Raw genomic sequence first — 22,593 nt, 5'->3', positions numbered from 1 at the left:
GAACTCTCTGGAGAGTAGAAATGGAGAAGTGGTCATTTATACATGCCCTTATAGTACTTGAGCATTTTCTGATCTTAAAACAGTTTGTGAAAACCAGGCATGGTGGTGCACATCTGTAATCCTAGCACTCAGGAAACAGAAGCAGGAGGCTTGAGTTTGAGTCCGGTGTGGATTACCCTGTCTCAAAAAACCAAGAGCTGAGGATGTAGCTCAGTGGTAGGGCTCTTGCCTAGCATGCGAGGCCCTTCCTGGATTTGATCCCCTGCACCTAAAGTTTGTGCAGAATCAGACTACTGTTACACCATGGTTTCATAGACCTTTTGAAAGGAGACTTCAAGAAGAGCTGGGAAGGCTTTGGAAGCTGAGGGAGCCTTTCTGGGCTCATGTCAGGAGCTCTGTGATCATGTGGCCAGTTCTGACATGGAGGCGTAGATAAGAGAAATTGTTTCAGCAGCTACATGTATGTCATTTCTGCCTCAGGATATCCCTTGTGAATTCCATCTCAAAGTAAGGGACTTAACACAGGGCCTAACTTTTTAAAACTGTTTCTTAGAGCTATTAACAGAGGCCTGCTGTCTGATCACTTTATTATGCATGGATTTAAGCATGTTATCCTTCTTTATCCTTTAACTGAATTTGTTCAGCATATAATAAATCTGACAGTTTTACAGACCTTGTTTGGAAGATAGCCTGTGCTGATAAGAGATAAGCACACATTATCACTTACATGAATTCTGGATGATTAACTAGCTCTAATTCCATGAGGCTGTTTTGCAGGCAACAGCTCTGCTACCTTCTAAGTTAGGTGGAAAAGCAGTGCATTCTTTAATTGAGTTGAGGTTTGACATTTAATAATGCTTTTTGTCATTTGTTGAGAATCTGACTATGGGCATTGTCATCCCTCCTAGAATATTGTTACTTTTTAAAATGAGCCTTGCTAAATCTTGTAGCTGCAACTCTTCTATCTAGTACATGGGAGCTGATAACAAGGGATGGGAGGGAGGAGGGTGTACTGTCCCAGTGAGAGCAGGCTTTTGTGTAGCTGTAGATAACAAGAATCAACAAATAGAAACTTCTTTTCCAGGCTTGTCCTTCATAACCCCCAGCATCTGGTAGAAACTGGTTTGTTCTCAGCTGTAATTACCGCCAGCTACCTCGAGTTTTACTTTTGTCAAGTTCAGTTTCTGTGATTCCATTGAACAGTTTCAGAACCAAGAGTGACATGCCCCAGAACTTTGGTTTCATGTGAATGTCGAAGACATGTAGAAATGTTCAGGAACTAATCATTGAAAGTACTTGGACAATGTGCTTTTAATATTTTCCACATACTTTTTCATTGGAAACTAATTTTTAACTTTGATCTATAAAAATTCACTGAAACTCCCCTCTCCCTACAGTTTAGTTTACGTTTTTCTGTAAGAAAGTCTGAAGTTAGGGGTTTATCCATGGGCTCTGCCTGTGTCACTTCTGCCCTGCCCAGTATCTTGAGTAGTGAGGAAAGAGATGAACTCACCTGGCCCTGCCACACACCACAGGTAGGATACCTGAACTCAAGCCAGCCAAGCCTCACACAGGTGTGGAAAATGCCAGAGAATCTCTGAGTGAGAACACCATAGAGCTTCGCCTGGAGCCCCTCACCAGTGAGGCTCATTCATTTGACTTACCCACTAAAGGGAATGTCGCAAACTTATCTGCTCCAGGATAGCAGCCATGGCTGGATGACTGGCACCTTCCTCCCCATTCTCTTTCCTTCCTGCTCCAATGCGAAACTCTCCCTCCCCCAATCTACTCTTTCTTTCTTTCTTTCTTTCTTTCTTTCTTTCTTTCTTTCTTTCTTTCTTTCTTTCTTTCTTTCTTTCTTTCTTTTTCTTTTTATAGAGGGGCTGAGGGGGCAAGTCTTCTTTTTGTTTACCCTAGTGGATTGGAAGTGATTTGAGCAGGCCACCCCTGCTTGTTCCCAGCCTGATGGGGTATGGCCAGGAGTGCCTTTGCTTTCTTAACTGCTGCCCCTTCCCTTTGAAACATACAGGCTGGTTGAAATGTATACTGGGGAGATGTAGCTCAGAAAAATTGCCTGGAAAAGAACATGTATGAGCCAGACACAGAAAATAAGGAAGCCATTGTGTTCAAAAAGTGGAAATTTTTAGATACTGAGGAAATGTCTTTAAGGTGCCATCATATAATAAAAAGGAAAACTTGGTGCTTTAGGTAAGTTCAAGAGGAAACAAGTGATGTTTGAGAGCTACAGATAGAGTGGATTGCAAGTTAATCTTGGGGAGGTGTAAGTAAAATACAAGCAGTGTGCTCTATTGATTTTATCATTCTTAGACCAGAAAGCACACACTTCTGTTCCACTGTCTCAAGTCGCATTGTAGAGATATGTCAGTGCTGCCTCTTCATGTGCTGTCATTGTTTGTGTGTGTGTGTGTGTGCGTGTGTGTATAAATTTAAAGGTAAATGATACTAATGCTAGTATTTGGTTTCAAATTATATACCTGATTAAACACTCATTTTAATTGTTGAAAAATTTTCTGATCTCTCTGGTAGTACTATACTTCTTAATATGCATGGTGAAAATTAATCTATCATAAGTTTTAACAACAATAAAATATCACATATGCCCTCCTACATTTGATTCTTTTCTCTCTAGTGAAGGTTATATTTTAATGATTGAAGCTTCTTTTTTTAGGAGTTATTGACAGCTGATTCCAGAGTGAAAGTTACCCATGTCATTTGTTAGGAGCTTGCGGAGCATGAATATATGATGCCTTTTCATACATGCTATGAGTGAAACCTGGGGAATTGTGATTCAGAAAAATTAGTAAAAAATGAATGTTTGTAGTGTGTTGTCTGCGATATCCCCTCTGCAGAGCCTGGCTCCCCAGCCCACCATTTCAAACCACCCATACTGTCTTCATCCCAGCCAGCACATCACTCTACTCTTGGATCTATCTCACAGTACAGGTGTGAATCCCGTTTGTATGTGTTGGAGTGTTGCCTGTCTGTGAGTTCACCTCTCTTTGCCCTCTTTCCTTCTTGAGCAGCACCAGTCTCTATTTCTTATGCTGTGTCTATCTACAGTGGCAGGAAGGAAGGCTTCGTAGAGTCAAAGGATGATCACATGATGCTTAGGTGACAGGAATAGAGTCATGCATAAACGGTTATGGTCCAGGTCTTACTTCTTCTCCCACAGGCCTCTGCTGGTGCGGTAGACGAAAAATAGCTCCCCTGTGACAGATAGCCTGGGGAAGAGGCAGGGGAAACACTAAATCAAAAGGGTTCTGTATAAGAACAGGATTTCTCTCACCTATAATTCCCACTTCTTTCTCTTCCTTATCCACTTGGTAGCCTGTGCCATGCATGCCAGTGATGGTCTCCATTTTGCAGAAGAGATCATTAAGGCACAAGGGGCACAATAATCTGTTAAGGTCACATGCCTTACCAAGTGGTGAAGCTTGAGACTGGAAACTACCCCATGACTGGTCGGCAATATCTCTTCTAGTCGGGCTTTGAATCTGTAAATTGCTTATTGTATAGTGAGTACTAAACAAACAATAACTACATGCAGACTATACTGATTATCAGGCCCAAACTGAGCACAGAACAGGACCTTGGGACTTGGTTACATTGCTCGCGCCCACAGGAAGCTAGAGCATGAGTTCTCAGATTGTGCCTCCCATGTGATCTCCTGAATTGATGTGCGATTGGTGCAGCCTCCCTCGAGCTGATGCAGCATTTCTTCATCCAATTCCCTGAAAACAATTGGCTCTGTAAAGCACATGACTCTCAAAAACATAAAATAAAAAATTGGCTCTTCTGCCCATTTGACCAGAGCGGCATCCAGAGGACCGATTGTAGAGCCACAGAGACTGAGGTCCCAGATTATACCGGAGGAGGCCGCAGACAGTTTGGTTGGTAGGTGGCCGAGCAGCCCAGGCGGTCTCGGCTGGTTTCTTTAGCCTTCCTTGCTCTTTGCCTTTGCTCTCGATGAACCTGCTACTCCGAAGTTCTTGGTCTTCCGCTGGCCTGGGCTTTGCACTGATTTTTCTAATCTAGAAAGGAAGGAAAGTTACATAAAGTAAAGGAGGGCAACAACCATTAAGAATGAGGAGGAAATGGCATAGAATTGGAACTCTAGGGAGGACTTAAATGATGACTTTTGAACCTTTGGGATGTATTGTTTTTAGAACTGTCACTCTCTTCTTGCATACTTAGTCGTGTTTTGTTTCTGCCAGCCGTGACCATTGTCAGGACACTAGGCGAAGTCACTGAAGTCTTTCCTGTGCCTTTTCATTTTCTCCCCCAAAAGGAATTCAGCACCCAGGAGATTGATTGACTCCTCAGAGCTAGTCATTCTAAAGACTTTTGGCGATACCAGTTAGAATCTGCTGAGTGAAGGAAAGTCTGGGGAGCAGAATGTGAGAAAGGAGCCACCTTGCAGAGCATAGGGAGGGAGGCCAGCTGCCCAGGGAGGAAGAGGGAGGAGCTGTGAGGTGGAGAGAGCCAGCCTTAGGCCTCACGAGCTAGAAAGAGCTTTTTCCTTTGAGAGCCAATGCTTTAGAGTCCTTGTGCAGGATCCCAGAGCCTCCACAAGGGGGTCAGAGCTACCTGACTAAATGTGCAACCCTTTGTTTGATACAGTGTTGTGGCCCTCCCTGCCTCTTCCTCGGGGCTAACTGCCCTGCCCCAGCGCAGCGCTGTTGCAGACACTGGGAGGAGCCCCTTCCAACACCTGTCGTTTCCACACAGTGCAGGAGCACCCTCGAAACTAGAGGATGTAGCCTGGCCCAGGCCAGCAGAAAGTAGCTCATGGTGCTGTTGAGTCAGGCTCCTGTCTGAAGAGTCTGGGGCCAGTGAGGTAGGATGGCTTATTTCCTAAATGGTTGGCCTTTCCACCTGCTTAACCTTTAAATAAGGTTTGAAAAAGAAAAGGCTTTTTCGTCTGAAATTATATATGTACATTTAACAAAACTGTGATAGTTACTGTTGTTAAATTTCTGATTGAAGTCAAAGTTCTTTAAGTTCAAATTTCTTGGCTGTTCACACCTTTTTCTACCCTGTTTTCTGTTTTAGTTGCTGATATGTGTTCAAGATGAGTGGGATGGGAGAAAATACCTCTGACCCATCCAGGGCAGAGCCAAGAAAGCGCAAGGAATGTCCTGACCAGCTTGGACCCAGGTTAGAGTCTTGCTGAGAAGAAGAACCATATTGTCTGTTAAAGTGTGGCCCTACCTCTTTGTTGTTTGAACATTTGGTTTTACTCCAAACCTAAATATTGTGCTTAGTTGTTTTTTCCCCCTCTAACAATTAAATTTTTTATATATGTAGTAGCTTAAATTTTGAATGTGTTGTAACTTACAGATTCTATCCTTTTTTTACAAGAAGAGGAAAACCCACCGTATACTTTTTTCCCCCCTCACACAAATTTTGCTCTTACAATCAATTCCTTCTTAAACCTGACTTTTCCATGTTTTTTCTCCTGTTAAATCTCGGAATATTGTAACAAGTAAACCCTATAGTGAAAAGATTTGCTATTATTTTTGTACTGGGTTTTTGTTATTTTTTTAATGGCATGAAATGTTAAATTCATTTTCCTTTGAATTGAAACTGAATTGTGAGCATTGTTAGACCAGCCCTCATGCAGGCTAATTTGGCAGTATTACCATTATAAATGCATGTCCTCTTTGGCCAGGCAGTCGTGGTTCTAGAACTTTTCCCATGATAGCTCTCTTTTTTTTCCTTTTTTTTTTCGTCTTTTTTGAGACAGGGTCTCCCTGTAACCCCAGCTCGCCTGGAATTCACTAGGTAGACCAGGCTGGCCTTGAACTCACAGAGATCCAAGTGAACTGTCTCTGCCTCCCAAGTGCCAGGACTAAAGGCGTGTTTGCCACCACGCCCAGCTTTCCTACCATATCTTGTATACATGCAGAACTATGTAGCATGCCTACAAACATGGCTGCTCCTTTGCAACATTGTTCAGAATTGAAAAGATTAGGAAAAGGCTGTTTGTAGAGGACTGTGATATCTGTGGCCTGGAACACAGTGCTGCTATGATAAAGAATGAGGGCACTCTCCTTAGTATGAAAGAAATTATTAAGAATATTAAGGCACAGAGCCAGGTGTGGTAGTGCACTCTGGAGGCTGAGAAAGGAGAAGTTCAAGACCAGGCTGGGCTAAGCAGGCAGTTGGAAACCAACCTGTGCTACATACACAGTGAAATTCTATCTTTAGAAAAAAAGATACTGTGACAAAGAAGGCAATGTTTTAAAAATGTTGATAGAGTACACTGCCATTTTTATTTACAGAAGTGAAAAGGAGGAGGAAGCACCTGCATTTGTATTGTAGGATAGCCAGGAAATAGAGATAGTTGCCACCACCCATTTCAGTGGATTAGAGGTAGGCAAAGTGGAAACAGGCAGGAGAGAATCTATCAGATGTTGAATATTTTAAATCCTATAAACGATTTTAAAAGATAAATAAGGCTGGATGTGATGGCACACACCTTTAATCCCAGCACTCCAGAGGCAGAGGCAGGCAGATCTCTTTGAGTTCAAGGTTAGTCTGGTCTATATAACGAGTTCCAGGCCAGCAGGATTACAAGGAGACCCTGTCTCAAAAAAAAAAGTTAAGTACAAACAGCACTTCTGTCTATGTATAATAAAAGGATCAGACAGTGAACAGTGGGAAATAGGATTTGGAAAAGTCACCAAAAGAAGAGGAAGGACAAGAAGTCCATCTTTTAGACTCTTCCTGCCTCTAGTGCCAAGCCTATCGAACCCGCTGCCCTGCTGCTTCCAGGCTCCCCAGGACTTCTGGTAAACTCTACCTGCTGTTGGTCCCCAGACTCCTTTGTGCTTTGGAGACGCCCCCCCCCCAACACCTCCCCACCTGAGTGAAAGGGTCCTAGAGGCCCCACTGTCTTACCTGGGACCTAGCTGAGTTGATATTGGGTGAGCTCATCTCTGCTGCTCTCTCAGGGGTAACTCAGTTCCCTTTTCGCCTACTTGTCACTAATGCTTTATCCTGCATAGTCAGAGAGGAAGGGAGGAAGGAGGCCAGGGGAGGAGCCAGAACAGGAACTGGCCTCTTCCAGATGCTTCAGCTACCTCCTTCCTTCTCTGTGCTTAATAAACTGGGAGCTGGGTTAAAAATGAGACCTGGAAAGAATAAACTCTCTGCTCAGCCAGTAACTCACTGGGTGACCTTGGGCAAATCATGGAACCGCTATAAGGGGAGAATTGTGTTGTATCATATTTATTACTTTAGGAAAATAAAGCTGATATTTAGAGGTTAGTGCAAGGGAATCTTGAGTGTACAAAATTTTTAAAACGAATACTACATATGAATAATTATATAAAATACAGAAAGTTGGCACATTAAACAACTCATTTTTCCTCTCTATGGTCTTGTTTTGAGTGTGCATTTAAGGGCCCACATTTTAGACTGTTATTATCAAAAAGATACTTGAGCATTTATTATTTTGTCAAATTCAAATGAGAAGATTTTGCCAGTTTTGGTATTTTCCCCCATTTGTTAGCTTTTAAAAACTTTAGTTGAGTTCCGACCACTTGTTTACATTGTGTATGACATTCAGCTTGGGCAGTTGGCACAGACCCTGGATCACTTCCGCTTTTGTTTCTAGCTGCCTTTTGACTTTTGGCATTATCTTAAAAGGCTAACTCGTTTTATTAGGGACTGGAGAGATGGCTCCGTGGTTAAGAACACAGGCTGTTATTGCAGAAGACCCTGGTTCAAATCCCAGCACCCACATGGTAACTAGCAACTGTCCATAACTCCAGTTCCTGGGGACCCGACAGTCTCTTCTGTCCTCCACAGGCATTGCACCATGCGAGTGCACTTACATACATGCAGGCAATACATGCATACACATAAAAATTAAATAAAGGACTGGAGGGATGGCTCAGTGGTTAAGAACACTGGATGCTCTTGCATAGCACCTAGATTTGATTCCCAGCACCCACATGATGGCTAACAGTCATTCGTTACTCCAGTTCCACGGGATTCAACGCCTGCTTCTGACCTCCGAGTGCATTACACGACACGAGTGCACTTGCACACATGCAGGGAATATACTCATACACGTAAAATAAAAATAATAAGATATTAAAAATAAATAAAAATAACATTTTTAAAGGCTGATTTTATTACATACATTTTAAAGAAGTCTATGAAATTGTAAAGACTTATTTCTCTTACCTTTTTTTGCCAAAAAAATCATTGAAAGTCATATACTATTATAACTAGATTAATTTGCAGCAGCCCCCTTTCTGATCTTAAATATTTATTTACTATTTATTTATTTGATACAGGGTTTCATTATGTAGCCCTGATTGGCCTGAATATGTAGGCTAGACTGGCCTTGAACTCACAGGTATTTGTCTGCCTTTGCCTCCAGGGTGCTAGGATTAGAGCTATGTGCCACAATGCCCAGCCATTTTTGAATTTTTTTTTTTTTTTTCATTTGTAGCAAAGGTTACTATCAAACCCCACTCACAGGCTAGAGTGGAGTGTTAGAGAAAACCTGCACTCAGGTAGCACACTACCTACAGTTGTGAGATCCAGTTGTGAATTTTTTCATAACCCCCTTACCTTTTCAAAACATTTCTATATCTAGCAGCAAGTTCAGAGCTCACTACTAAGCACAGCAGTAAGCAGAATCATCTACATTCCTCATTCTGGCAAAGCTGAAAAATAATCCCACAAGTAACAACAACAGACAGCATGCAGCATTTTAGGAGAAATTAACACATACACAAATAAAATGTGCAACATGGGGACATGGTGGTGCTCAGCACTTGGGAAGCAGAGGCAGGCTAATCTCTGTGAGATCGAGGCTAGCCTGATCCACATAGTGAGTTCCACGCCAGCCAAGGCTACAGGGAGACCCTGTCTCAAAAAGACCAAATAAAAAACACACACAAAAAAAACATGCAACACTTTAGGGGACACACATACACACACACACACACACACACACTATATACTTCTGTTTGCATTGGTGACTTTCATAATGCTATATTTATACTATAACTAGTGTGTTTATCATTGTCATAACATCTCTTTTGCAAATAAATACTAATGGCATGTTTCTTCTTAGCCCCAAAAGGAGCACTGAAAAACGTAATCGTGAACAAGAAAATAAATACATAGAAGAACTTGCAGAGCTGATTTTTGCAAATTTCAATGATATAGACAACTTTAACTTCAAACCTGACAAATGTGCAATCTTAAAAGAAACTGTGAAACAGATTCGCCAGATCAAAGAACAAGGTAAGTAGGCAGAATTGATGTCTTAGACAGTTGAGTTGGTTTTTGTTTTTCCATATGTGCCAAGTCCCTTCTGAGTCCCTTGAATCCATTTCTCATGCTTAAATTATTGATGAGGCGATGATGGCACAGTGCAAGATGAATGCAAGTATCACTTGCAGTGGTTTATAAATAGGCTCTGTATAGAACTCAGCCATCCCTGAAGACCGAGGAGCTGGAGGTGGGTCCGGGTGATGGAACTTTTCGTCTGGTGAACTCATCTAGTGCTCCCTGTCTTTCCTCCTCCCACGTGGAGTTTTCTTAGCTTTCACAGCAAGTAACTGGCATAATTTGCAAGTGAGGGGCCAGTTTGCAATGTAATCCCCAAGTAAGGAGGCAACGCACCTCCTGTTTCAGCTAGTCAGCATATTTGATGAAGGTGCAGCCTCAACTAGCCATGCCAGTGGATTAGAATTTCACATCCTGAGTGACAAGAGGCTTGAAAGGCTCTAATCTCTAGTAAAAATTCCTTTGTGAAGTCAAAGCACATAACAGGACAGCTTTCTTCTTGTGGTTTTCTTTTTCTCTGAGATCATTTTATACTTCTTTGATATTTTTGCCTACAGAAAACAAATTAAGAAAATAGTATTTTTTAAATCACATTTGACTTTATGTTGCCCAAACTGCATCTGTTTGGGGCATGTGTGAACAGTGCCTCGATGCTTAGCGCCAATACGTGCTCTGAAGTGTCCACCTACCCACCTTCCTTCGGGCCGGAGGTGATTATCTCTTCGGATGCTTTTGACACATCCTATTGAAATTCATATTTTTTAATCTTCCTTTTAAATAATATTCAAAAAAGGAATATTTCAGGAAAATAAAGTGTATGAGCCTCAAACTATGTTTCCTCCTGTGAATCATCCAGTCTTTTCTGTTAGCATACTGTCATCATGGCATTTTGCATTTTCATCTATATACTGTTGAACTCAGTTCCAATGCAGTTTTGCAAACAGAGTTCTGTCTTCTAAGAACTTTAAAAATATGCACAAAGTGTATACATTTCTAATACCAATCCACTCTGAAAAATGTCTTTATCAGTTTCTCTGTCAAAATTATGCTGTCATAGCTCTAGGCAGTCAAGAGGTTCTTATATCAGTACCTGTACTCTCACCTCTTTCTTTTCTTTTTAGGGTTCACCAATTACCACAATTTGATTTTAATCTCAAATAGTTACCCTTTGTTTTGTTTTGTTTTGTTTTGTTTTTGGTCTTTTCAGACAGGGTCTCCCTGTACTCCCAGCTGTCCTGGAACTTACTATGTAGACCAGGCTGGCCTCGAACTCACAAAGATTCACCTACTTCTGCTTCCGAAGTGCTGGGATCAAAGGGGTGCACCACCACGCCTGGCACCGTCTTCTTGATTTTTGGTTGTTACCCTTTGTTTTGTTTTGTTTTGTTTTGTTTTTGGTCTTTTCAGACAGGGTCTCCCTGTACTCCCAGCTGTCCTGGAACTTACTATGTAGTCCAGGCTGGCCTCGAACTCACAAAGATTCACCTACTTCTGCTTCCGAAGTGCTGGGATCAAAGGGGTGCACCACCACGCCTGGCACCGTCTTCTTGATTTTTGGTTTTTGGGGTTTTTTGTTCCTCCTCCTCCTCCTCCTCCTCCTCCTCCTCTTCCTCCTCTCTTCTTCTTCTTCATCATCATCATCATTTTTAATGTCAACAAATGGATCAAACAATATTCCTAGAACTCTTAGGTGAAATGGTTGGTTGGCTGCTAATACCATTGCAGTAGAAAAATGAACCTAATGTTGCTTCAAGTTTCTAAGAATTTTGAATGATTCTATTTGGGGAGTATTTGGGGGCTGGAGAGATGGCTCAGTGGTGAAGAGCACTAGCTGCTCTTGTAGAGGACAGTGTTTAATTCCCAGCACCTACATGGTGGCTAACAGCTGGCAGTAACTCCATTTCCAGGGAACCCGATGCCTTCTTCTGACCTTCACAGGCATTGCATGACATGGGTGCACTTACATATATGCAGGCAATAATACACTCATATACACAAAATAATAATTTTTAAAAATTGGGAGCATTTCATGTTAGTAGTTTTATGTTTTAAAACAATCATACATGTATTTTTAACCACGATGAAGGTTTTGTACAACATTGCAAAACCTAGGTAATTCCCCCTTCTAACCATAAAACACGTTAAGATATGTCATGCTGGGCCTGTGCCATGCCTTAACTACAGTGTTAACCATCAGGCACATACCACAGCCACCCAAGAAGCAAGAATAATAAACACTCTGTCACATCACATTCTCACAGTAATTCCCCATGTGAATTTGAAAGGCAGTAAGTTTTGAAAAGGGAAGCAAAAGTTAAATGCCAAATATGCAAAAGTTAAATACCAAAAACACAAATACGCTTTTAAGTTCTCAACTAATCTAATGTTTGAAGAGTATTCCAACTTTAATAATCATTTTTGTAAGAGCAGAATCACGTCAGACAGAAGGTAGGTGCATGCCCTGGTGACACGAAGGGGCTTTTTTGAACTTGGGCAAATTGTTTCTTCTCTCTGCAAGTCTCCTCAGATATAATTGAGCAGTGACCACGCCTAGGGCCCTTGGCTGCTGATCAGTAAAGCAAACAGTGATCTGTGTCAGTGCATTCAGCAAGTTTCTGTCACAGTAAATATTGAATAGATGGTAGTTTTTCTGTATTAAATAGAAAGTCACCTTAAATTTTTATTATTATTTACCTGTGTAAGCTCTTCAGGCAGTGACCTCTTCAGATGGAAAGCAAAAGAAAAGAGGTTGATGGGTGATTCTTAACATCAATTCTCCAGAGTGGTTTAAAGAAAGTAAGTTTTTTTCTGAGACCAGAGAACCCTCCACTGGTGGGCCAGTTGGGCTTCTGTCTGCAGCTAACAACCAACTAAGTTTCAAAAGTACCAAAGTCAAGCCTGACCCCTCTCTCACTGTGTCTCCCCTGCCCCAAACTGTTTGCTTTACCAAGGGCCCTCTTTTCACTATTATCCAAACTTAATTTGTATTGCAATCACACTTTTTAGCCTGAATAAAATTAATTGGGGAGCTCTGTAGAACCCACCCATTATATACTACATGTTTGGCCCAGAGAAGTTAACTGGGTTGCCTGAGGTGTCCTACTAAAGAACACTGAGGAATGAGGCTGGAGAGATGGCTCAGCAGTTAAGAACACTGGCTGTTCTTACAAAAGACCTGGGTTCAAATCCCAGCACCCACATAGCAGCCAACAACTGTCTATAACTCCAGTTCCAGGGGATCCAACAGCCTCTTCTGTCCTCTGCAGGCATTGCATGACATGGGCGCACTCACCTACATGCAGGCAATACACACATACACATAAAATTAAAAAAAATCAAACTTAAAGAAAACTGAGGAGCAAGGAGAGCAGGGCTCATCTTCATGGAACATGCTCCAGCATCACAAGCTATGTACATCAGCCTCACATCACGGACTCTTCCTCAACTCTCCATACACTGTATAAATAGAGGAAACAGGGAAGGAATTTTTTAAATGGCCTAGAAGACAGAAATTTGAACAGAGAAGTACCAGCAATTTTAACTACTAGGCATTGTATCTCATGTAACACTTTATAAGACTCCCGTGTAGTAGGTGCTAGCCCTCAAGATCATGCACTCAGGCCCATGTGGTGGCACACACCTATAATCCCAGCACTTGGGCGGCAGAGGCACATTCAAGGCCATGCCTGGCCAAGCTAGTTCCAAGCCAGCCAGAGCTACATAGTGAGACCCTGTCTCAAACAAACAAGAGCATGCACCCTGGAAACCCCTTATAGAAACAGAGTAAGGGCTTGAACACAAGGATTTGGGGCTACTGATGTGATTGCCATTTGATTTGATTGCCATTCAATTTGGAATTCCATTTGCATTGATGTTATGTTGGCCCACATTCATAGAGCCGTAGTTATTAACGAAGTTAGCTATTTAAACCTTCTGTTATGACTAAATTCTCTTTGAGAATTTTTAATATCAGCTAAGACTTAAATAGTTCTGTGTATCAGGTACTTTTTTATATACTTAAGTTTGGTAACCCATTTAATACTCCAAACATTCCATGGAAAACAATAGTTTTATTTTTCCCCCCTTTCCAATGGGAAACCTGAGGTGCAGAGTGTTTAAGTAGCAAAGTCACAGACCCTAATGGAGGCACAGGATGGAACCTGGACAGCCTGGCCGCTGAGGCTGCCCTTTACCCATCACAGCAGCTTGTTGGTATTGGAGGAGATGCTTTTGCATATTTGGAATGCTGATGACAGATGTTTAAACCTCTTCTTAGAGTTGTCTTGCACAGCAGATACCCTTTTTCTTAATTGGGGAAGGTACTATTGCTTCTGCTCCACAGAGACATTGTAAATAGCAGGAGAAATACAGATGCGGTAATTTTGGATGGCTGTGTCCAATTTAATTCTCATTAGGTAGAAACTTTTAAAATATTTCTATACAAAATGCATGCTGATTCCTATTATGTTATAAAAATATAATCAAAGTGTAAAATGGCTAGAAAAATTGGGGGGAAGGGAGGTTAAAATGAACATTCCTACTGTCCCGTTATATAAAGCAATGCTGCCTCTGTTGCCCCAGAGCTCACACATTGCTTTTTTTCTTCTAAATAACTAAAGTGAGTTTTATTAATTGAAAATTATACTGGAATCTGGAGGCATATGGTGCAGGGCTGTAATGCTAGCAGCTGAGAGATGGAGGCAGGAGGATCAGGTATTCAAGGTCATCCTTGGCTACAATACTGAATTTGAGGCCAACCTGGATTGCATGAGGCCCCCATCTCAACAACAACAAAAACCTCAAAACCATTGAAATCTATTTTGATTCATCATGTTTGGATTTATTTATCAGTTAATAGAGAATTGGTTTCCAATTTCATCCTAAGTAGTTTTATTACTGAATGGCAACAAGAACGAAGACAAAGGTTTCAAAGATTCCAGAATATGTTTCAAATCCGGTATTGCCCTACAGGTGAGATTGATGGGGGCTGGGAGTGGGTTATGGTCAGACCAGGCAATCTAGAAAGTCATTCAAGTTTTTGTTACAATTATTCTAGTGATAACATTTTGATATGTTAGTGCTGCTATGAGAACTTAGGATTCCAGATGGCTTCATACATGTGAATTTCCTCTAATAGGATAGCATCAAAATGTAGTCTCCTAGTGGGGAGGGTAGTGGCTTGCTCGAGCCAAGAATTATACAAACCAGTTGAGCATGGCCATCATTAATAACTTTGTAGACTTGGATTATATAGCAAGCAAACTTAAAAGAAAACTAAAATTTAACATTCCTAACTCCTTTGCTGTACACCGCTATAATCTCTGCCCTAGAGGCTGTTTATGCTTTGTGCCTATGTGGTTGAAATAGTGCCTAGTGGTGCCTACTGTGTGCCTCTTCCTAAATCTGAGGTCAGTGATATGACATTGTTAGGTTGAAGGCCACTGTGAGAAGAATATCCCCACCAAAAATTAGAACACTGTAATTTGTGATTTATTGTTGGCTGTCAGTCTAGACTTAAAATAGTAAAGAAGACAGTATTAAATAATTAGCTTCTAACATCTTAACTCTAAGTAGCTGGTACATGGACACACAAAACAATGCCACCTAACAAAAAAGTCATTCATGGATTGACAATTAAATTTATGTACAAGACATAACCATTATTTCTCTTGTCTTACTCATTGTTTTAAATGGGAGCTCTAACCAACATCCATGCTCCTCCATCAGTTGTAATCATAGGGTGGCTAAAGTATAAGACTTTGGCGAAAATCAATGGAACATTTATGGGAGTCGATGGTAATGAGAGTCCTATATGTTATTCTCATTTGCAAATTATGTACCACATACCTTTTATAGTAGTAAAATTTATACTAAACATTGTGATGCATCCCACACAGAGCTAGTTTGAAGCATTTTCCAGCATAACATTAAAAGGAAATGTAGGTGAATCAATGTAGAAATTCATGAACTAACAGAATTATTTAAAGCTTCAAAGAAATAGTAATGGAAATGACCTAAGTGTAGCACACCAGTGAAGTGCAGAACTGTTAAAATTACACTCTCCTTGTTCTTTCTTCCCCTGACCCCACGTTAAATGCATAGAGTTCTTATGGTAGAAATTCAATTATTCAGAACTAACCTACAGTCATCATCACAGCTGTCACCAAATGAAGTGAGCAAAAGGGCTGTGATAGCAAATCCCATTCAGCAGCGAGGATATCTGTAAATCAGGCTTTGGGGTGAGGCTTCCAGGCATGGCTTATGTTCCATGAGACAAAACCTTAAGGCAGGTCATCTGCTGGAAGGCTAGGTTAGTGAACTTGACATCAGGTCAGCTTGCATTTGTAGGTACTCTCCTGCGGAGGACAGGGCTCAAAGTGTTTTTGGATTCCCTGTTGTATGACAGCACAAAAGACCTCAGTGTTTGGAGAATGAACAGGAGACTGATAGTGACAAGTATTCTAACATTTTACATAGAAGACTTATTATATGCTACAGATCATTTGAGTTGCAGTTGCCAGCTCCTTTTTTACAGTGCCTACTCCTAAATGTGCTAGTGATCTTTAAGTGCCCAAAGTCAGCCAGATATAAACCTGGGCCAACAGAGAATATTGTATAAATAGACTCAAGTAAGCGTCAAATCCCATTGGTAGCATAGATTGAAATTATCGATATAATGAACCCATTAGAGAAAGGACTTTATTTAAAATCCAATGAATCTATTATCTTTCTTTACCAGACCAAGTGCAACTTTGTTAACATCTCTGAGTATTTCAAAATCTATTAAGAGAGGATAATACTGCCTGCTTTATAAAGCCCTTGTAAAGGTAGATTTATAAAGAGCTTTACCTAGTAACGTTGGAAGGTTTCATTAACAGGAATTGAACTACTCTTACCACTGTTTCTGGTGTGTGTTCTTGGAGGTGTCATTCAGTCAGTCTGTGTTTTCTTCCTAAGGTTTCCATATTGATAAGGAAACAAGTAATTTTTAAATAGTCTCGGTTGTAATTGTAAGCCTTAATGTTCTTAAGTTCTTTTTATTTTATACAGACATAAGTAAATAGAGATCAGACTGTAGAACTTGATGCGTCTGCCTTGACCCCTTTTCCTCCAGCTCTGTTCCTGCTGCTAGACTGCTTTCTGCTGCCCACCTCACCTGAGTGATAGTCACAGGAATTTTGCTTTAGGGAGATTTAGGGTGTTGGCAATTTTCACTCTACTTTTATTTACCTCAGCACAGAGAAGAATTTGGCCCTTGCTTATCTTTGAGGATCAGAGACTGTTTTGTTGTGTGTTTCATGCCTCCAGAAAGAAACTAAGTGTTAATTCTTTAGAAATGTAACTTATGGTCAGCAGTCTATCCTGGATATTGCAGTTTTTAATGAAGATAAATGGAAACGCAGGTAATCTCAATTTGCTTGTGGATTAATGCTTCACATTTTTCATGGAGTCCTCAAAATTAGTGTGGGGGCATCAAATTCCTATTCTCATGTCTTCACAGGACCCTTTTCATTATTTTAGTGTATGTTGTAAGTACATGGAAGGTTGTTTTAGTTTAACAGCTTTCAGATGAAGAAGATTTAAATCATTTACTGTGTCCTATTTATGACATGAGCTCTTAATTCAAGATCCAAGCTGGCTCTTCTACTCATAGGAAGGAGACCTGCCTTCTTTTCACCATCACCCTATACTGATATAAAAGGAAGTTAATTATGACACCCACTTGTTATGTATTGATTTCATCCAATTGCAGATATCCATTTGGTAAATTTTGTATTGAACACATACTCTGTATAAGGCAGGTTACTTCCTGAGGGGAGTCCAAAGACACAGAAGTACGTGGTTCTTCTCCTTAGCACTTTCACTTATGTAGAGGACAGCTCATTAACAATTCCCAGTATGACTTAGGACCTTGGAAATGACAAAGCTAAAGCAGCCTTCCAGGAGAGCAGTAAGCCTGAACTGGGCCTTGTGTAAGGTGAGGATTTCAGTAAGTAGGAAAGTGTGGGCTAGATGCAGGAAGAGGCATTGCAGACAGGGCGGAGAAGAGCCCAAGTGAGGTCCAGAAGTACCCAGTACTTGGTTTGGATTTGAGGATGATTGGGGAGATCAGAGCTAGAAACAAGAGCACACAGCATGGTGAGGAGCACTAGAACTTGGGGAAAGCGACAGAGCAAGAGACTTGTAACCGTTCTCAGCAGAGGTGGCTCAATGTCACCTCCCATGATCTGTACCCTCTGTAGTGTCTACTAGGAATGGGAAGTGGTTAGGGTTTGTTGAAAGCTGACGGGGGTGGGGGATACACTACGAATAAAATAAACAAAAATGAAGTTGACAGCAATACTAGTAAATTGAGGCTGGAGAAATGGCTCAGTGGTTAGGAGCTCTGGCTGCTCTTGTAGAGGACCTGGGTTCAATTCCCAGCACCTGTACACTGTATCTCCAGAATCAGAGGATTCTCCGCCCTCTTCTGACCTCCACAGGCATTGCACAACATGGGTACACTTTACATGTATATAAGACACATCAATAAAAATAAATAAAAATTTAAAAAGTACTAGCAAGCTATAAAATTTGTCATTCATCTATAACAGGAAATAATAATAATAAATGTAGTTTTAGAAACAGGCATGTCAGCACAACTCCTGAAGTGCAAGCTGAGGCAAGAGAATTGTGATTTCAAGATCAGCCTGGGCTATGTAACAATAATGCCTCAATAATAATATACTAGTGACTACCTTGAGCTCATTTTCATAATGAATTAAAGAAAATGACTACAGACAAACCCAGAGCACTCCCTTATAAGTTCAAGCACTGATATTTTTTAATATAAAATCTTTTATTCTCTTGATTTGTCATGTGACAGTTATGGGCACACTTGGAAAGAAGAGCTTTGGGCTGAGCTCCTCAGTGCTGGCCCTCCCCTCAGTTCTGACCCCACCACAGCTTTATGAAGAGTGCCCCTATATTCTCCTGGCTTCTCAGCCCTCCCATCAGAGACTGAATCAGTATGTCCATCCACTCCTGCCTCTTCTACTGACGAGCTCAGAGACAGTGGTGTCACCACTGTGCCCATGGGGGTAGTCTTGTTCCCAAAAAAGGGATTTTGTGCCCAAAGAAGGAGTCCTATACTCAAGGGAAGGGTCCTGTGGCCAAAAGAGGGTCCATTCCACCACAAGATCGACCTGAAGATATTCCCTAACCTCCCCACCCCATCCGAAGAGGCAGAATGATCCTTCTGCTATGACCTTAGTGACTGACAATAGTAGCTATGACAAGCTCAATAAGAGCCGTCACACAGCACAAGTGCCGTAGGCATCTGCCTGCAGCTGGCCCTCTGTAGTAGCCACCAAGCCCATGTATAGTTTCCGACCCCTGGTCTTTTACCTGGACTGCCTCTCTCTCCTTCCCTCAGTGATTCACTACTTAAGGCTCTAAGGTTCTACCACTCTAGGTTTTAGAGCACAGTGACAAAACCAAAGGCAAATGACAGTAGAAGATGTGAACAAGATTCAGATCCCAGGTCTGACCAGTACGACCAGCCGCTGTATTCTTCCGTTTCACCCGTGTGTCTGCCCTAAGAAAATTCCCTAGACTAGCTGCTGTTGCAGACATGAGCTTGTGCCTGTGTGTTTTGTTCTTGTTCACTCTCTTCCCTGTCTATAATGCCTTTGTTACCTGCTGCTGTCCACTGCCAGTGCAGGCCTACTGTTCATCTTCAGGGTATCAAGCACAGCTTTGTTCATAAAGCTCTTCTTTTTTATCATTTAATTTTTGATTTATTTATTTTTATTTTATGTGTATGCATGCATGTATGTAAGTGCACCCATGTCGTGCAGTGCCCACGGAGGACAGAAAAGGGTGTTAGATCCCCTGGAACTAGAGTTGTGGATGGCTGTTAGCTGCCATGTGGGTGCTGGGAACTGAACCTGGGTCCTCTGCAAGAGCAGCCAGTGCTCTTAACCCCTGAGCCATCTCTCCAGCCCCCACATAAAGCTCTTTTTAACTTCCCAGGAAAAATTAACTCACCTACTTTGACACTTCATGTCACTTCTATGCTGTCTAACTTCTTTTTGTGTATCCCAGTTGATTGACAGATTTGGGTTGGGGGCACCTGGAGTAGTTGTGAGCACAGTGTTTTTTGTGGTTTCTGAGAAGTAAATATTTGTCAAAATTTTCAAATGATTGACCCTAAATTTAAGAACTTGAATGCATTCCCATTCTTGTACAAGGATTGCTGATTTAATAACAAATATTGTAGTGTTCCTCTTGGAAGCACATTAATATCTTTAAAAAAATGGGAGGAGTCAGGCATGGTGGCTTACACCTTTAACCCCAGCAGAGGTAGTGGATCTTGATGAGGTCAAGGCCAACCTGGGATGGTCTACATGGGGAGTTCCAGGACAGCTTGGGCTACATAGTAAAACTCTGTCTCAAAAAAAAGGGGGGTGGGGGAGGTGAACTGTTATCTCTCTTAGATTCTTACAAATTTAGCTGTGGAGCCTTCTTTGTGTATATAAGGGTAAGGGCAAGTTTTCTAACCAGCTTATCAACCAGAGTATATTTTGAAATACTAAGAAATAAGTATTTCATAATTATTCTCATTATGATCTATTTGTTTAAATTAGACATTTTCATTAGTCTAGAACATATAACAGAAAGTGCTCTATAGATTATAAACATACTCATTTTGATAGTGTTCATGAGGTAGCTAAGATTTTTCTAGAAATGATTAAGTTCTTATCATGTAAATTTACATTTGAAAACCGGGTCTGGTGGTACACTCCTGTGATCCTAGCACTTAGGAAGCTAAGGCAAGAAGGTCACAAGTTTGATACCAGCCTAAACTACATAGCTAGGCCGTCTTTAAATAAGACTAATTTGATCCACATAGTGAGTTCCTGGTCAGCCAGGGGTACAGAATGAGACCACATAATCATTGTTTTTAATTCTTTAAACTTACTGTATTTTTAATAGCAGCTGCACCATTTTACAATTTTGCCTGTCATGTGTAAAAGTTCAGTTTCTGTATGTCCATATCCCAGCTATCATTTATTATTTGGGGTGAGGGTATGTGCAATAGTGACCATCCTAGTGGATCAGAAGTAATGCTATTCTGTTGTGAAATTGCATTTCCCCAGTGGTTAATAATGTTGAAAATGTTTTTCAGGAAAGCACTGCAGCACAAATGTCTTTGTAGTAAGATATCTTACCATCATGAGCACACTGAGTGGTCCAGGGCACCAAATGTGACTGTCCTCCAGATTACAGAGTGGACGCTCTGACTGCAGGACAGAACTGATGTCAGCAGGGCAGTGAGAGGAGCACAGCTGCGTTGCGACCTGCCCTGCCCTCAGAACACCGTGCCTCCTTTCAGCTGCTTCTCACGTTCCCCTGAGAAATCTTTTTTTGAAGCTTTTCATAGCATGAGACCTCCTTGTGAGTGTAGGATGGCTACAGTGACCACACCAACCTTGGGGAAGGCAGGACAGGTGGATGCCACTTCCCAGCTCTTTCCTCTCTCCCATGATGGTTCACTCTGAAGTAGTTTCTTTCATTTCTGCTTAAAAAATGTTTTTACTAATCACTGAGCATTTCCAATAAGAAGATTAGAACTCCCTTTTGGTTGCCTTAAAAAAAGTGCTTTTAAGGTAATAACTCCAGGAAAACAATAATAGTGCTTTAACCTCAACTCTGTTCTTAGAAAATGAGGCTCAGATGGGTGTTCTTTCTGTGAGCACACTACCCACCATTTGCAGTTTTAGACTTTGAGATTGTTGGGATTTTTTTAACACCAGATTTTACTCCAGAGTTGCTATTATTGGCATGTTAGATCTTGAATCACATTTGGTTATAGGTTTTCCAAGAATATTAGAGGTTTCTAAGTCCGTGGAGAGTATTGAGTGAATTATAAGAATTGTAGTTCCTTTAATACTTATTGATTAAAGACTCTAGATACCAATTAACTTTAACCTGAGAATTGATTTTAATTTGACCTTTTTATTTTAGTAAATATGTACACTGTAATGTTGACCTTTTTTAAACTATATGGTTCAGTGGCATTAAGTAAATTCATAGTGTTGTACAATCATCACCACTGTTCATCTTCTATGAATTTACTAGCCCGGGTATCTCATATAAGTGGCATGGTATACTATTTGTCTTTCTATGACAGGCTTATTTCATTTGCAATGAAATCCAAGCTATATACATGCTGTAATAATTGTTATCCCCAGTTCTGTCTCCTGACTAGATAGTGGTGAGTCAAAATTATCCCTTCATAGTGTCAGTCAGAAAATATCTTTGTGAATACCTCCTTTGTGCTGAAGGCCAAGAGGGGCAGGACTGCCAGAACCATGGGCTTAGAATCCAGTAGGAGTAAAAATTGTTCATGGGAGAGTAAATAACACTGGAAAATCTGTCTAGAGTCAGGCAGTATTATTATTATTATTGTTGTTGTTGTTGTTGTTGTTAATTATTATTGAGACAGGATCTCCCTGTGTAGCTCTGGCTGGCCTATAACTTGCCACGCAGACCAGTCTAGTCTCAGATTCTCAGAGATCCACCTGCCACTGCCTCCTGAATTCTGGTATTAAAGATGAGTGTCCCCACACAAACTGCATCCTCCCCTACCCATTAGTTATTTGTCCTCCAGTTCTCACAGTGGTGCTGATTACTTCCAATATTCAACCTCTATCTGGACCTTTCCCACGGATACTCAGTGAGCCCCTTCTCTAGTGCATTCATATTCTTGAAGCATAGCTATCCATCCAGACTTCAGGTGCTATGGGGATGCCCCATAGATACTGTCATTTATCATGTCTCCAAATGAGCCTCCTTTTTCCCCCTTCCTAACAAGTATCTTGTCCTTTTTCCTGTAGTCAGTCTCAGTGCCTGTTAAAACTGCATGTGGACCACCTGCTTTGTGCTTCCCTAGGCCAGAAACCTGAGTCCTAGTTTTTTCCACTTCATTTTTCCTCCTCCCTGTGGTCATCCAGCTGGTCAGTGCTGTCTTTGGTACCCAGTCCCCTTTGCCCCACTCTTACTTTCAGCATCTAAGATGGCTTTTTTCCCCTTAACTTTCTCTGCTTCTGCTTGCCTAATCCATCCCCATTGCTACCAGTGTTAACATCCTAAAAATATATTAGGTTTGTAATCCCTCTTCTACAGTAGGACTACATCGACACTCCATCTGTGGAAGAAAGTAAGATGTCTTCTCATGGCATTCAAGGCCTTTGCCATCTGTCCCTGAAATAT

At 41.2% G+C, this 22,593-nt stretch overlaps 1 protein-coding gene across 7 annotated transcripts in view; it reads left to right on the top strand.

Moving 5' to 3' along the window:
- Window positions 1-22,593, top strand: part of Ncoa2 (nuclear receptor coactivator 2) — a 302,083-nt gene that overhangs the window by 195,460 nt on the left and 84,030 nt on the right. For all 7 annotated transcript variants that reach the window (XM_029553995.1, XM_029553991.1, XM_029553994.1 and 4 more), the window contains 2 exons: window positions 5,074-5,178; window positions 9,119-9,291. In XM_029553995.1, coding sequence (XP_029409855.1) covers window positions 5,093-5,178; window positions 9,119-9,291 — 259 coding nt within the window. In that variant the 5' untranslated portion in view covers window positions 5,074-5,092. The remainder of the gene's footprint in view (window positions 1-5,073; window positions 5,179-9,118; window positions 9,292-22,593) is intronic.

The sequence above is a fragment of the Nannospalax galili genome, unplaced genomic scaffold (genome assembly GCF_000622305.1).
Source record: "Nannospalax galili isolate Female #2095 unplaced genomic scaffold, S.galili_v1.0 scaffold102, whole genome shotgun sequence".
In the NCBI taxonomy this organism is placed as follows: Eukaryota; Metazoa; Chordata; class Mammalia; order Rodentia; family Spalacidae; genus Nannospalax; species Nannospalax galili.
Note: the sequence above shows the minus strand (reverse complement) of the source record. Positions and strands in the feature narration are given on the sequence as shown.